The sequence below is a fragment of the Candoia aspera genome, chromosome 8 (genome assembly GCF_035149785.1).
Source record: "Candoia aspera isolate rCanAsp1 chromosome 8, rCanAsp1.hap2, whole genome shotgun sequence".
Classification (NCBI taxonomy): domain Eukaryota; kingdom Metazoa; phylum Chordata; class Lepidosauria; order Squamata; family Boidae; genus Candoia; species Candoia aspera.
In genome coordinates this window covers 56,493,749-56,509,310 of record NC_086160.1, presented here as the reverse complement: position 1 = coordinate 56,509,310, position 15,562 = coordinate 56,493,749, and the positions used below count along the sequence as shown (strand labels likewise).

The 15,562-nt window shown below is 42.2% G+C and overlaps 1 protein-coding gene across 2 annotated transcripts in view; it reads right to left on the bottom strand.

Moving 5' to 3' along the window:
• Positions 1-14,951, bottom strand: part of CXXC4 (CXXC finger protein 4) — a 57,433-nt gene extending 42,482 nt beyond the window's left edge. Inside the window, exons 1-3 of one of the 2 annotated variants that reach the window (XM_063310193.1) lie at positions 14,655-14,948; positions 14,383-14,472; positions 9,810-11,727 (exon numbers count right to left, since the gene is read on the bottom strand). In XM_063310193.1, the coding sequence (XP_063166263.1) occupies positions 10,170-11,426 (1,257 nt within the window). In that variant the 5' untranslated portion in view covers positions 11,427-11,727; positions 14,383-14,472; positions 14,655-14,948 and the 3' untranslated portion in view covers positions 9,810-10,169. Of the gene's footprint in view, positions 1-9,809; positions 11,728-14,382 lie in introns of those variants that run through there. The other variant, XM_063310194.1, reaches the window with a different exon arrangement.
• Between the last annotated feature and the right edge of the window lie 611 nt (positions 14,952-15,562).

Here is a 15,562-nt window from a genome sequence, read left to right as displayed (position 1 = left end):
TCACAATATTGTTAATAGTTTCATAACTATTTAAAATCTACTCTTCCCCAACCTGGTGGCCTCCATACATATTTCACTACCAGAATTCCCTACTGGCATTGCCATTAGTCAGTCTGAATTCTTAAGAGCTGAAAACCACATACATTTGCAAGACAGTCGGTTGTTTAAGACTGGATTAATTACTTTTACACTAACTTTCATTCATAGAGGGATACCATCTCTGCCTTACTCAACTCTGTAGTTTGAGGGAGTATTTATTCTTATGGGGGGGAGGGAGGGGGGAGGGAGGGAGAGAAGTATGACAGAGAACTTCTTATGGCTGTTCTTACACCAAGAAGACAATGGGGAAGAAACAGATGTTGAGTGAACCCTATGTTGAGGGCCTCGTACTTTAAAATGCTCTTTCCAGTAAAATGTGTGAGGCATCTATGGTTACATCTGTTAGGCATCTGCTGAAGTCTGAATAGTTTTTATACCACCTTTCAAATGAATGTTTTACATTGTTTAATTTTTGTTTTAATTATTTTATTCTAATAATTTGCACTGTAAATCACTTTACATTGTAATTGTATTGGAACCAGTATAGAAATATATTAAATTTTTAAAAATAACCAACTATCTTTCCTCACCATCAACCAACTACTATGAATTATTGCTTATTAGATCTCCCAAGATGTCACAGGATCAGATTGGATGTGATATTAATTGCATGAATGCAATTAACGTGCATAATTTTTGTTAGGTAAACAGCAACCATGGGGAAACCTAAGACCAATGAATGTTGGCAAACGAACATTAACCTTTTCTCTCTCTGCCACTCTCCCTACAAGATTTGTCTTTCTGAAAAGCCTATTCTACTTGCATAATATTAGATTTTTATAACACATTAACTTCAGCCTATAATTACCCTTTGGATTTCAAGGCCAACTTTAGGATGCATGGAATATACACTTAGATTGCCATTTAATGATTAATTGGAAGAACGTTCCACTTTCTTCCTTGGTCCTTATTTCTGATATGTTACATGACTGATATCAAATCTGGGCTGCAAACATGTAGACGACCACCAGATGGAAGCAAAGAGAGAAAACTCCAACTTACTACAGTATTTAGTGGTCATCAGAATTTTTTGCAGCACAGATATATTAGTGCTATGCACAGCTCTGAGTTAGATCTCTGTTATAAGCCAAATATATTAATTAGGACTATGAAAAGCTTCTCATGTCATTATATGACAAGTAGAACATAGCTCTCTTTTTTTGTCCGTTGATTTTTGGGCAACTCAATAAATCGGAATACTCCTACATCAAGTTCTTCTCTTACGGAAGTCTATTTTAATGAAAGGGAAATCAAGTTTGATCAGTGCATGTATCCCTTGAACTATCAGCTTCAGCCTAGCCTAATATCCCATAAAAATATCAGTAGGAATGGTACCTATAAAACAGTGTGCAGCTTTAGGCTCTTAATAAATAAAAACGGAGCCATGGAGTTCTGCCATACTTAAATGAAACTTGGAAATTGTACTTTGAAGTAATAGAAGGTGAGTTTGGGCCAGTCACTGTCAGCCCAATTCACCTCACAGGATTGTTGTTGTGGGGAAAATAGGAGGAGGAAGGAGTATTAGGTATGTTCCTCACCTTGAGTTATTTATAAAAATAATAAAGGCAGGATAAAAATCTAAAAAAAAATAGAAGACTCATAAGAAACAGTCATGTCCAACTGAAGAAAATAGGATTGACTTAAAAAAATTAATTAACTGGCTTAGGTTGCTCACGGGGGCGTAACAAACAGGTTTTAGTTCAACATGTACACCTTGGTTTTTCTAATCAAAGTACTCTTAAGGATACCATTAGCCAGATTCATAGAAGTATGAGTGAAAAAAACTGAGCTAATGGTATTTACAATTCTTATACATTCTAGAAGGAAATTTCTCAACCTGCAGATCATGGAGCTGTATTACAACTATGAAACTTGATGTATAAGGAAGATACAGGCTATAGAAAATACATTCTAATGATTCAAATGATCTCAACAACAGCTTATGCATCTGTATCTCAGGTTATTTTCTGATACCATGCTCTTTCAGCACTCTAGAAACAACACTTCTGTGAATGGAAAGGACTTATCCACAGTGGCATACCAACTTTACATCCACAATATCATATTTATTTTTTACACATAAAAAGGCAAAGGGCTGTTTACTAATATTAACCCACTTTCTGCAGCCGCCCAGATTCACTTGCTGAGATGGGTGGCTATAGAAATCGAATAAATAAATAAATATGACAAAAATCACATGAAGCTAAGAAATTTACCGCTAACATTCAAATCAAGCACGTCTTCCCCCCTCTAAGGCTGTAATTTTATTTATATTTACTTGACAGCAAGCATCACTGAATTCAGTAAAATTTATTTTAACATAAGCCTACATAAAAACAGGCCGCATAACATATAAGCAACGGGTGTACAAAATCAGCTAGATTAAAAACTACACATTCTACACTCAGTTCCATATAGCTACACATAATTTCCTGGGATTATGCAAACAGTCACTGTCACCCCTGGCAAAATGTGTTGGTAAATTTTACTGGAATTCAGAAGACATTCCTAATGTATCTACCATTGGCATGGAAAACTGAACTTAAATTTTGAAAAGTACAATGCATTTCAGAGCTGATTTCATAATAAACTGGAATGAAACATTAAATCTATGAAATTTTAATGAAAAAACCCACTAAGATAGTCAATGAAAATGATTCACAAAGTTGCTATAAAACTAGCAGATTAATCTGAAGCTAATCTTAATATTGGTTATATAGGGAGATATCTAAACTGTGGGTACTAACAGGGTTTCAAGACACATCACTGTATCATGTGGAAACTGCAAGAACAGATTGTGCCTAACAGATTTATAATAATATTTATCTGCATGGCTCATTAAGATGTCCTTTTTAAACATCCAGTTTTGTTGGTATGCTATACAATATTTTATATAGCATGACATCCTGATGGTTTTGGACAGGCTGATGCTGTTCTCTTTCAAAGTACTCTTTAAGATTTTCTTCTCCTCTCCCTCTCTCCCTTTTGCTTTCCTTTTTAACTACTGTTGACCTGCTCAGATATCTAAGTGCACTTTTGTTCACAGGTTGCCATGACCACTCGGGCAGTCATTGGTTTAACTGTCTAAGTATCAAAAGATGACTGACAAAGAAGCAGACTATTTGAGACATTTTAAATTTAGAAATCTAAATTCCAAGGTCCACCAGCATCCTTTGTGAAATTAAACCATCTCATCTGTGGCAGGACATCATGCATTTTCAAGCAAATCATGAGAATTTGGAGCAGTTCAGCTATCTACATTTTACTGCAAGGAGACATGGCCCTTCATAGGATACTAAAGAAATGTCATTTCAACATATTCAGTATCTAAGTTAGGAGTTCTTTTTTCAGGATATTTATACATTACAAATGACTATCAGAGATGTGCCAGTAGACAAACTAGTAAATATTGTATGCACCATTAACTTTTCTGGGACTTATCTATTAAATTGATTTATTAATTTTGATTATTTCTTATAAAGGAAAAACATCCCTTATTAAATCCCATTAGATTTAAGAGTGATTTGCACATTTATTCCTAGGGATACAAAAAAAAAGCCTGGCATTTTTTTTAGCACAATCCTCACTGTGCCCCTTTAAAAGAAACTGAACAATGGAAGAAAACAATGATGTTATGCAAGTTTTTATATTCCAGTGACATTTATTTGGGATAACTTTCTGGAACATTGTCTCTTGTATAGCTGCAATCTTACATTATTAACATATATGTAACACATGCATCAGTACTGTACACGCAGTCTATGGTTTAATTGCTTTTGTTTGATGGTGTCATGCATAAACTAAGATATTATAATGCGCTCTCCACCGGATTGGTTCTGAAGATGATTTGGAAACTTCGGCTAGCACCAAATGCAGCTGCTCAGGTGTTGTTTGGGGAAGTCAGTCAGATCCCCTGACATTATTCACCACTGCATCAGTTGTTATTGCATTTCTATGCCCAATTCAAAGTAGCAGTGCTAACTTAACCAAATTGGGGGCCAGGTTATCAAATGGACTGCTCTATTTCTGAGTTGCAGAAATCTGATATGAGGGCTGTAACTCCCATTTTGGAAAATCCTTTTTAAAAAACTTGAATATATGACTCTTCATTGCAAGAATTTTGGGTTGCCTTTTCTTTCTCTACTTGTACCTGTTTTCAAACTATGGCATTTATCCGAAATGCCTTGAGGTGATTTAGCTAGGGAGATTTTGGGCTTGGTTTTAACTGTTTCACTCTTTTATCAGCCTTCCTGAATGTGATGTCCTGTAGATGTGTTAGAATAGGCTGATTATAGAATGGTTTTGAAACTACATTAATTACTTTAAATTGATTATTACTTGTAATGCATGGCTTTCATAAGAGGCCTACAATAATTTATGAAGATAAATAAACAATAAACACTGCATTGCTGCAGTTAAAAACTGACTGGAGATCAAATTTCAGCTCTCTTTAAATGGGTATCAAGTTCTCTAAATATGTTATAAGATCAAGGAGCCATTGCAACAGCTGATCAGCATAGAGCCTATAGATCTGTTCCTGTCACTTAATCCATTTGGTCTGACATTACCAGCTGCTTAGTGACTCACTCAGCAATCTTCAATTATCCCCACACTCCAGAACATTCAAACTCATAAAATGAAAATCTCATGGTTCCATGAGAAACATCTGAATAATGATTTGGATGAATTTGCCAAAGAAGTCAAAGTTTAGGGTGAATCCATTGGTTCATTTTTTTTGGAAGAATATATACTGAAGTAGAAGATGTGCATAGCTTTGGTAAGATCTGAAATGATACCATCTACTTGTTACTTAAGAAGTCACATATTGTTATAATATACAGTGCATATTGGTAAAGAACCTCTTACCTCAACTCATAGTAAACTTTGCAGTTACAAATGCACAACAGAAAACATAGGTTTGCTTTGTGACTAACAAATAACAACAGTAACAATAAAAACTAATTTTAATGACAGTCATTAATCTCCAATAATGAAAACCTGAACTCCTTCCAAACAAATCAGAACCAAGAAATAATAGAAGTACTTTCCCCTAATGAGGCTTTCATCAATTGGAATGGGTTAAAAAAGTGGAATATGACTCTAATCATAAGGTTATGGATATAGGTTAGTAACTTAACAATTACATATTGTATGTAGTGCAATATGAGAAAAAAAAACCTAACAAATTTGGGTATGATGGGTGATTATTTTTCTCAGCATGCAACACTGTAGGAGCCAGAGAGCAGACCAGTTTTTTTCTGCTGACTTTCCAGTAGTTATTTTAATTGTATTAGCTGCCTATTCAATTTTATTATTTATAAAACAATCTCCCTATATAGCTGAGTATCATGGAAGAATGTAATCCACAACTACAGAAAAGAGGAAAGAGGAAAATGGCTCTATAACTGATCTATAACTGATCACTACCCACACAGCTCAGCAGCCTTACATTAACAACATTCCTTTTCCCAGGAAAATAAAAGATCAAACAGTTCACTGCCAACTACATTACCTCTTCTGATGCTATATTTTAAGGATCAGATTCTGCTGCTGTTTCCGTCTCTCTTAATAAGCTGAATTTTAGTTATCAGTTATTCAAGTGTAAGCTGAAAGTTTTAAGCATAATTTACAACTATAACACTCTTGCAACACACACACACCCAAATGAGTTTCTATTCAGACTTGAAAGTTAAGGAACACTGAATTCACTAGAAGATATATGGAGCATAACATGAAACTATTTCTCAGCATGATCAGAATGAATAATAGTTTTATATAATTATCTGGTCATAGTAAACACATTAATAACAGTAATGAGGTCCAATGAAAGGGAAACTGGAATGTAGGACAGTTAAGCTATGTTTAATATAGAGGCTCAATATGAAGACCGTGTTAAGGTTTTAGTTCCAGAGATCAGTTTTGAAATGTTAAAAACCAGGCCTAGACTGCTGACTCTGTTCCATAGGATCTGGTTTGGGAAGCAACAAGCATGAAGAAGGATGTCATGTCCCTTAAGTTCATGTCATGCAAAATTCCCTTTGGTTTTTCACTGCAAGAAAGGGGCAATGGTCAGCCATGCCCCTCAGTCTATAATTTACAGAAGGAATTATATTAATGTACACTAACTGGAGGCAAATAAGTACTCTCCCTGGATAAATAATGATTATGCCTTTTCAAACATACCATAAATCTAAATGAATGCTGTGGATGGGTGTGAATACATAGAACTCTGTGTGGCATCAATCTTAGTTTGTATATTTACTATTGCTTGCATGCATAGACTTTTTATATTGTTATAGGATACCGTTTTTTAGGGGGAAAAATCATTAGATAGATATTTGGGTGAGATTCGCCTAAGAAAAATGGAACATACTCTATAAAAAAAGCTAGGATGCAGGCAACATTTCATTCAAAAGTAGTTTAGGCGTGAAATAGCTGATTTTTAGGCAGCAACACTTCTGTTTGCTTGTGACTGGTTAAGAATTGCTTTCACATGTCAGGAAAATGTTCATATTTGTGAATGTAAAGAGAGCTGGTTCTGGTCCTGAATTTGTTCAATTCAGGAGCCCCTCTAGATTGTGACGACTTGCCACCAGGCTACCCATGGACAGAGACACCAAGCCAGTCCCATCCTGAGAAGCCATTCAATGGGGAAAACGTTCTTCTCCTGCCTGCAATAACAGGAGAAGCATCAGTTCAGTCATATATGCCGTCAATCTTTGACATGCTTTCAATTGATTGCCTTAAAGCTGGATGTGTAGTTCTTTGTGTGCTTTGGGCAACTGTGCTCTCACTCTTTACTGTCCAACTAAAAGAAAAAGGATGGTGGGAGAAAAAGAAATGAAGCAGTAAAGAGAAAATTCTAGTTTCAACAGACAATGGCTAAATTTGGACTTCTAACTTGAACAATGTGTTGGCAAGGATATTAGCCCCTGCCATTATTTACTGAGATGGGCTGCAACCTACAGAGATTTGCTTCTTTTTAACACTGGGAAATTGCAGCTAAAGATTGTGTTTATGCAACATAGTACTGTATGCTAAAATGGGATTTGCTATTTTGTGGTGCTACATGTCACACGAATAACCTATGTATACCCGCACATGTGCTTGTATACAGCAAAGAAACAAGTAATTAAAAAGTGGGGATGCTTCCAAATGTAGGGCTATGCATTTTGCTAGCCACAACTGTGATGCAAAGTTAGTATGCAATTACCTCACATAGCATGCCCAGGCAACTTTTAAAGATACAAGATTCCTTTGTCAGGAAAAGTAGTGCTTAGGGACACCTACCAACTGTTCATTCATGAATCGTATTTCCTCTTTCAGTCCATCTCCTTCCCACTCCTCCACATTATTTCACTGACAGGGCAGTGTCTCTATGTTCATTCTCAAAAATTGTTTGATTCCCATACTTTGCAGCTATGATTCTAACTTCCTTTTCTAGGGACAGAGTTGAAGTCAGCAGGATTCTAAGAGTATTTGTTTAAGATGGGGCTGTAAATGTTAAGACATTTTGCGAAAGATTGCCATGCTGATTAAAATGAGCTTTGACCTCCATCCAGACAAAGTTCTTAAGGACATATGAGCCCTTCTGGGTCAGACAAAAGCTTATCTAGTCCATCAATCTATGGGCAGCAGTGGAGGATGGAAAGAAATGTTGTTCGGGTAACATGGCATCTCAGCCACGTGTTTCCTTTGTGATGCCGTGCAACAGGAATCAAAGGAGCACATGCAGAGAACTATGGGAATGTTTAACTTTTTGTCCTTGCTTTGCCTGCTAATGCTAGTTTTCCCTTAAATGGAGAGGATGGTGGCATTTGCAAGATGTTGATGCAGGAAGTTTTCTTTGGTATATTAAATATTTTCTTCTGTCCTGCATTTACAGATTCTCAGCAAATACAAGCTTAGAAACGTGCCATTTGCTAAGAAATTATCCAGTTAACTGGTACGGTTGCAATCTGACACCAACTCACTAGAAAGTACGGACCTCTGCATAAGACTCTAACCCGCAATAAACTGAGTTGTGGTTTAATGACATTAATCTCATTGTCTGCATTTATGTAATAAACTGAACTCTAAACTAACCACATAGCCTGGGTTCACACATGCAGCTAACCTAAAATATGCTTGGCAGTTATGAAAACAGTCCTAAGGTAGCTTACTTCTGTGCAAACATGCATAGGATTAGGTGGCATGTCCATTTAAAGCAATACAAGATACTGTTTTGTCAGACTGAACAGGGCATTCAGCCTTACCCTCTCCAATTAATTTTCAAATATATCTCAGCATTTTTAGGGGACATATGCCTAGTAAATATGCAGAGAATTGCAGTCTTACCTTGCTCCTAACTAGTTAGCAAAATTAAGATAATGGTATTTAAGGAGGAATACTGGAAAACTGTACAGGAGAGTACACTTAATGCATCCAGGAACAGAAAAAAGGTATCATTTTAAATTATGGTTTAGTGTTCAAATTCAGCATTTACTGTTTATTGTAAAAATCACAATATACATTCTCTGAAATGTTCTATGAAATAAACAGGAGTGTGTTTGCAACCAAAAATAACAGGTACATTTATATACAACTGATTTTTACCAGCTGAAATGTAGTCCATAGAGGCAGTTGCATTGAAGTGATATGGATTATCATATATGCACAATAAACAGCTATGGGAAATATAGAAAGAGTAAGTTATTAAACTTCCAAAAGGATAGCTCAATTTTTGCAAGGGCAGAAGAAAAATTAGTATCACCCAAGTGCTGTTTTCCTTCCCCCCCCCTTTTTTAAAAGGTATGTTAAACTTAGTGGTAACTTTAATGCTAATAAAAATATCAACTTATAAATTAACTCCTTTTAATCACAGTTGCAATTCTGAGTTGCTAATTTCAGCCACTTTACATCTTAAAGTTCCATAAAGAACATGCTCTCTCCAGCCAAACACACTCATCTGATAGGTTCATCTACCTGGTAATACTAGTTTTAATAATGACAGGGGTTTACAAGTCTTTCCTCTTTTTTCTTCCATCTAAAAATAAGGCTATTAGTCATTTTACATTTTTTTCTTTTGTCTGCTAAACTAAATACATGAACTGAAAATTCACAGTATCCCTTTTACTTTGAGTTTTTAAAGTCTACTAAACTTGAAGACCACTCTTTTCAGTTCTGTGATACTCAATACATTGTCAATTCTGAGTTTTTTTAAAAAATAAATGCATATACATTTCAATCACACATAATCATAGATATTCTTTATCCGATTGTAAAATATACTACAAAGGGCTATTTTTGGTAAGGATGTACAGTATTATGATCCAAAGTATTACTTTTGGTATGCTTCACTAACCTCTTCACCACCAATTGTTTTCTTGCAATAAATTATCAAAATAACCCCCAAATTACCTAGCTGTTCATTTTAGTTGAACATAGGACAATTGTAATATCTGGGATCAGCTTTAGGAAGAAAGTTCCCTGATTTAATTTTCAAACAAAGCAAATCTACACAGCAGATAAGGAAGGAAAGGATCCCTTAAAATGGCCAAAATTATTTTAGAAATTAAAAGTTTCATGGGTATTAAAGAGTTCAGATTCTTTTTAAAAAATGCCCTTCACCATTAGTTTCACATAAGTAAAAAATAGTTTACATGTCACCAAACACCACCTTGCAGTAACAGAGAATTGGTTCCGATTAATTTACGTGTAATAAACTCAACTTGGGTATGTGTTATTAAAAAAAAAAAAGCAGAAGAAATCTTTGTATAATGATTTTAAAGGGTGGGAAAAAAAATCCCCTCGGGAGTTGAGTGATTTCGTGGGACTTTTCCTTTCCAAATCACACGAACACAAACTTTTCACGTTTTCTTTCCTATCGAAAAGACCCAAGCGAACAAAAAACAAAATGCCCAAGGCCCCAGCCAGGTTTTTATTCCAGAGGGCCGACCTCCCCGCTCCCCCTCCTCCAAATTGGCTCCAGGGGAGCCCGAACCCCCCGAGGCTACGGACATGTGGCTATGTTTTGTGTACAGTACTACGGAGAGGCAAAAAGTGTGGGGGGAAGGAGGGGGGCTTCCCCCTCACAACCTGAAGGAGGCTTCGGAAAAGGGATGCTGCATCTTGAAACTAGACAAGAAGCACTGGAGAGGTGGGGGAAGGGGGTTCACGAGGGACGGCGGGAGGCTGGGAAGAAAGAAATCATCTCCTCTGACCTCTAGCGAAGTGCCAGGTTTTTTCTTTAGCTCTTCACATTTCCTAAATTTGCAGATCTGGTGTCCCGTTTTGCGGTTCCTGCAACTGCTGCAGACTCCACAGTTGATGAGCCTCTTGCAGGGCACGCAGACCCCACACCTTTTCCTCTTCTTCTTGGCCGGGTTGCCGCCGCCCCCTCCTCCTCCTCCTCCCGCGCCGCCGCCGCCGCCCCCTCCTCCTCCTCCTCCGGCTCCTCCTCCCCCTCCTCCGGCGGCTCCCAGGGAGGACGACGAGGAGGCGGAGGAATGGCTCTGCGGGCAGTCTGCCAGATTGGCAATTTGAAACGCGCTGTCTGTGACGGCTGCTGAGGCTGCTGCGGGGGAGTGCAGGGCTGTCATGACGATGACCCCGGGAGGTAATGAGATGCCCCCTAAAGCCGGGATAGCGGAAAAAGTCCCCACGCGCTCGGGGAGATTCATTATCTCTGCTTCAGCAGCGCCGCATTTGAGCTTGTTCATGCAGTCCCCAGCCAAAGGTCTGCAGTGTTCCGGGGCTAAGGTGGAGAGGAAATTATTATTGGCCATTTGCAACGAGGGCTGCTCGGCTGGGGCGCAGCCAGGCTTGCCGAGCCGCTGGGACTCGTTCCGATGGTGCAAACTCCCACCGCCGCCGCTCCTGCCGGCGGCGTGCAGAGAGGAGGCGGGCGAAGAAGCAGACGGCGGCGGAGGCGCTGCTACGGACGAGGCGGCGGCGGCGGCCGCTTTCCGGGCCACGCCGCCAGCCGCGGCTGCCGCCGGGTTGGGGCCACCGACGCCCGCGCCCCCGCCTCCTGCGCCGCTGCCCCACAGCATGGCGGTGGCGGCGGCCGCCGTGGCCGTGTCGCAGTTCCACGGGGACATGCCGATGCGGGCGGCGGCGGCGGCGGCGGCGCTAGGGAAGATAGGGGTGGTGATCCGCGCGATCTTGGCCGCCTGCGGGAAGGCCCCGCCGTTGGTCTTGTAGAAGGTGGCGAAGGAGCGGTAGCGCTCCATCTCCGAGTTGTAATCCACAAGGCTGTTGAGGGCGCCGTCGGGCAGATGGTTCTCCTTGGGCAGCCCCGGCGCCTCGGGGTTGGGCCCCGTCTCCACGCACACGTTGGTGTTCATGGTGCCCAAGGGGTGCGGGTGGGCTTGGGGCAACAGGGCGGGGGGGAAGGAGGAGGAGGAGGAAGAGAGGAAGGGGGGTCCGGGGAGGGCCAGGGGAGGGAAGGGCAGGGCCGGGAGGAGGGCCACTGGAGCCGTCGGGGGGGCGGAGACGGGGGCTGGGTGGCCGGAGGGGTCGAGGGGAGGGGAAGGGAAGGGGGGAAAACGATATCCTCTAATCCTCTTGTGGGGGCATCTCTCCAGACGGCGAAGTCTCAGGCAGCCGGCTCTTCCTTGGCATTCTCAAGCCCGGGCACCGTCGCCACTGAAATAAAGAGAGTCATTTCGGAAAAAGTCTACGCCAAAGGGGGGGGAGGAGGAGGCGGCGGCGGCGGACTGGGGAGGGGGCGGGGAACCCGCTGCGTTTGTGTGCTTTTGTTTTGGTTCGGTTAAAAAAAGATCCACAAGACACGCAGAGAAGAGGCGTACATCAGTCAAGGCAACTCATTTGCATAACAATCAATAAAGACATGATCCGGCCACCGCAGCCGCCTCCTCTCCTCCCTCCCCCCCCCCGCGGGCTACCCTCGCTTGCCCTCCCTCCGTAAACGCTTTAATAGCTGAGAATGGCGGGCGGGGAGGGGAGGGGAAGGGCCGACAAATGCCAAGGGAGAAAGGGCAATTGGAGGGCTAAACACATGCAAATGATGGGTAGCAAGAGGCTCCAAATCCTCTAACCAGAGGGCATCTGAACGTTAGGGAAGGTGGGAACAAGCCGGATTGCCGGGGAGAAAAGGCGGAGAAAACTATCAAATGGAGTACGGGAGGGGAAAAGAGTATTCTCAAGGTGCTAAAAATAACGAAAGTATAATCGTAAGGCTGCACGGTGCCCCACAGAGCCTACCCTCCTCAGTGGGGTACAGCTCCACAAAATAACTGCAAATCTTGATTTATTGGAAGCTGGAGAGATTTGTTAGCTAACACTTTATCCTTTGGGGTCTCTGGGTCTGGATCGCAGCAGAACTGGTGCTGTTAACAGGTCTCGAGGCCAGAGCTTTTGGTGAAGGTGGTGTCCTCCGGAGCCAGAAATTAGAAAATGGGGCCAGGTAAATAGATAGGAAAGCAATTTCCCAGGGACCAATCTCTCATTTTCCAACTAAACCCTTAGGGGTTCTAAGCAGGTTTAATCTCCAGCAAGGAAGGCTGCAGACAGGCAGGCTTTCTCTTCACTACACAGGTCCATACCTGTGGGTGAGAAATCAATTTGTATGTATATGGCACACTTAACTGGGTCAGCAAAGCAGGCTAAGTTTTGTTAGTTTTAACCTTAGTTTTTTGTGGCACTGTGTGTTGTGTGAACCCAATCCACTTGAATAATGTATAGGTTAATTTATCAACCAAGTTAAGCATATCATTTGAACCCAGGCATATGTACATATAAAATATGCATATACCACCTCATAGAGATTGGAAGTGCTGTTTCTAAGGATTTTGAAGGTAAATTATTACCTGTTCAGTATAATACAACAGTCTATAAGCTTCTTTTCCCTTTGATGGTTGGAGTTTATTGCTCCCAAGTCATACTTACAATAATTGCTGGGGGGGGATTTTAGTTTGCAAATCAGAGAGACTTGCAATATTTGGAAAGTAAAACAAAGCATTAACCCAGTTGAATACATGTAACAAATCCAGCCTATAATCAAACAGTATGATGGTTGCTTTAAGTGTTGTTTTGTGTGTGGGTGTTTGTGTATACACACACAAATATATATATTTAGCAGCATGTTTTTATTGTAAATTAAATGCAGTCTTCTCCAGAGACAGTCTGGAGGGCCTAGGAACAGTTTTCACACCATTCCTACAGGTGAAAACTACTTATCAATTATACTAATTACAATCATAATTAGACCAATGAACTATTTCTAGCCCAACCTACCAGCTACAAAAACACACAAAACCTAACTGAAGGGGTATACTAAAAAGTATGGCGAGGGAAACTAATCAAGACGAAGGGAAAGCAAATTTAAGAAAACACACCTCAGTCTTGCTAGAGCAGGCATCAGCCAGCATCCTTCAACCACTGAAAGGCTTTAATTGGAACAGAGCCACCTTTGCATTTTCACATCAGGAAAAGAAGAGAAACCATTGCTCCCTGAAGGGATTTGGTGGCAAATCCTGCTATTCCCACACACAAACCCGATTGCTGGTCACCATGCATAAAAGGATACTTTAAAAAAAAAACTGTTTTAAAGGAAACTATAGCAACTACTTAATATAAGTCGTTTTCCTGGTTTTGGGTAGGTAAAGCACTGATATGGGAAAAGATAGTGCTAATGTTGAGTGTAAAGTGGGGGGCAAGCTGTAGAGGGTGCACGTTCCTGCCCTGTTTTTCGCAGCCTTAAAGTGGCTTTGCTGCACAAACCCTCTTCCCTACCATTCCAACCTCTTCCCTCCCCCCCGCCGCCCCCTCCCCGGTCCCCGTCACCGCCAAATCCCCTTGCAAGGTTTATGGCTACCAGAAATGAGAAAAAAATAATGGTGCCACCAACCATGTCATTATTGTTTAATCGATGTTATCTCTGGAGCACGAGAGAAGGCTAAAGCGCAGCTATTGATTTTTTTCCCCAATATTAAAACTATAGCCCGATTAAAAAGAAAATTAAAAGCAGCTCAGGATCCACGATTTTCTCACTGTTGAAGTGAGTGTGACTGTTCATGTTCAATACTGCATTTCTGCTCTGCTAGAGACAGAGAGATCAAAGGTCATATTTAACATTCAGGAGGAGGGGCTGGTGCAGATTAATTAATAAATTAATAGAGCAGCGCCTTTTATTGCTGAAGCCTAACATTTATCTACTTTAACAATCCCAGCGGTCCAAGAGGCGGAAAAGAGAGGGAGCGAAAGAGCGCGCATGAGGGGGGGGGGAAGGGAGAAGAGAGAAAGGAAGGAAGAAAGAAAGATCCAAAAACAATCACTTACCAGTCTCTGTATTTGGGGGGGGGGACTGGGGGCTTGGATTTGCAGACGTTTAACCCGCCTGTTTGTCTTTATTTAGTTGCACATCACTCCCTAACACAAAGGAGAGGGTAAAAAAAACCAGAAAAGAAAAATATCCCGATGTGTCTTTCTTTGGCCGCTCCTCAATTACAACTTTGATACTTGTAAACAAACTGTACAGGGCGGTGATGCGGGTTGGGGGTGGGGAGGCTTGGTGGGAAAGAAATAAAGACTCCGATCCACTGAGCAAATACCTGAAAGTGCCTCTTTTTTTCTGGTTGCAGAGAAAGGAGGAGGGAAGGGAGGGGGGAGAGGAAAGAGCAGGCGCTGAATGTGTGTGTGCGTGTGTGTGCGCGCATGAATGTGTGAGAGCGCTTGGCGGCGGCGGTGCTCGGTGGTCTCTCCCTGCGCGTTGCGCTCCGTCCGTCTCTCCTGTCGCTGTGTGCGATAGAGGGAGGGAGGCAGCCGGGGGACTCGCTCGCTCTCCCCCTCGCTGCTTGTGCGTGCCTGCGTGTGTGTGGTTACGGGAGGAGGGGAAGGAAGCGAGAAGGCGGAGGTGAAGGGGGGCGAGGAGTGAGAAGGCTGCGCAGCGCCGAGGAGGATGCGGGGATGTGGACACCTACTGTTGATTGGCTGCAAATTACACCAGGAACAAGAGGCGCGCACGGGCCGCTGCTCCTCTTTTCCCCACAAATCCCTTCCCCTCCCCGCTTGCGCCTTTCCTCCTCCGACGCAGCGAGCGGCCACATTGCGCTGCCCCTCCTCTTTCGGCCGGGGTGGGGTGGGGAGATAAAGCTGCCTGGAGGCTCATTTGTAAGGAGCAGCCACTTGCTGTGCACTCCAGCCCCTTGATTCCCCATTCACTTGCCTCTGTGCGTGCGTGCGTGCGGAGAGCGCAAGGGAAGCCGGGGAGGGGAGGAGAAAGGGTGTGTTCACGTCGGCAGCTGGGTGGCTGCCGAGGGAAGACTTGGGCGGGAGAGGCGGGAGCCGCCGACCCCAGGGAGCGGGGAGGTCCTAGCTCCCCGTGAAGGATGCTTGCTGCGAGCGCCCTCTTCGCCTCGCTCCTAGCCTCCCCACCCTCTCGGTCCCCGCGCAACTATTTGCAGGGGCCTCCCGGAAGGAGAAGCGGCGGCTCTGGAAAGCCGCCTTCAGGAGGAGAGGA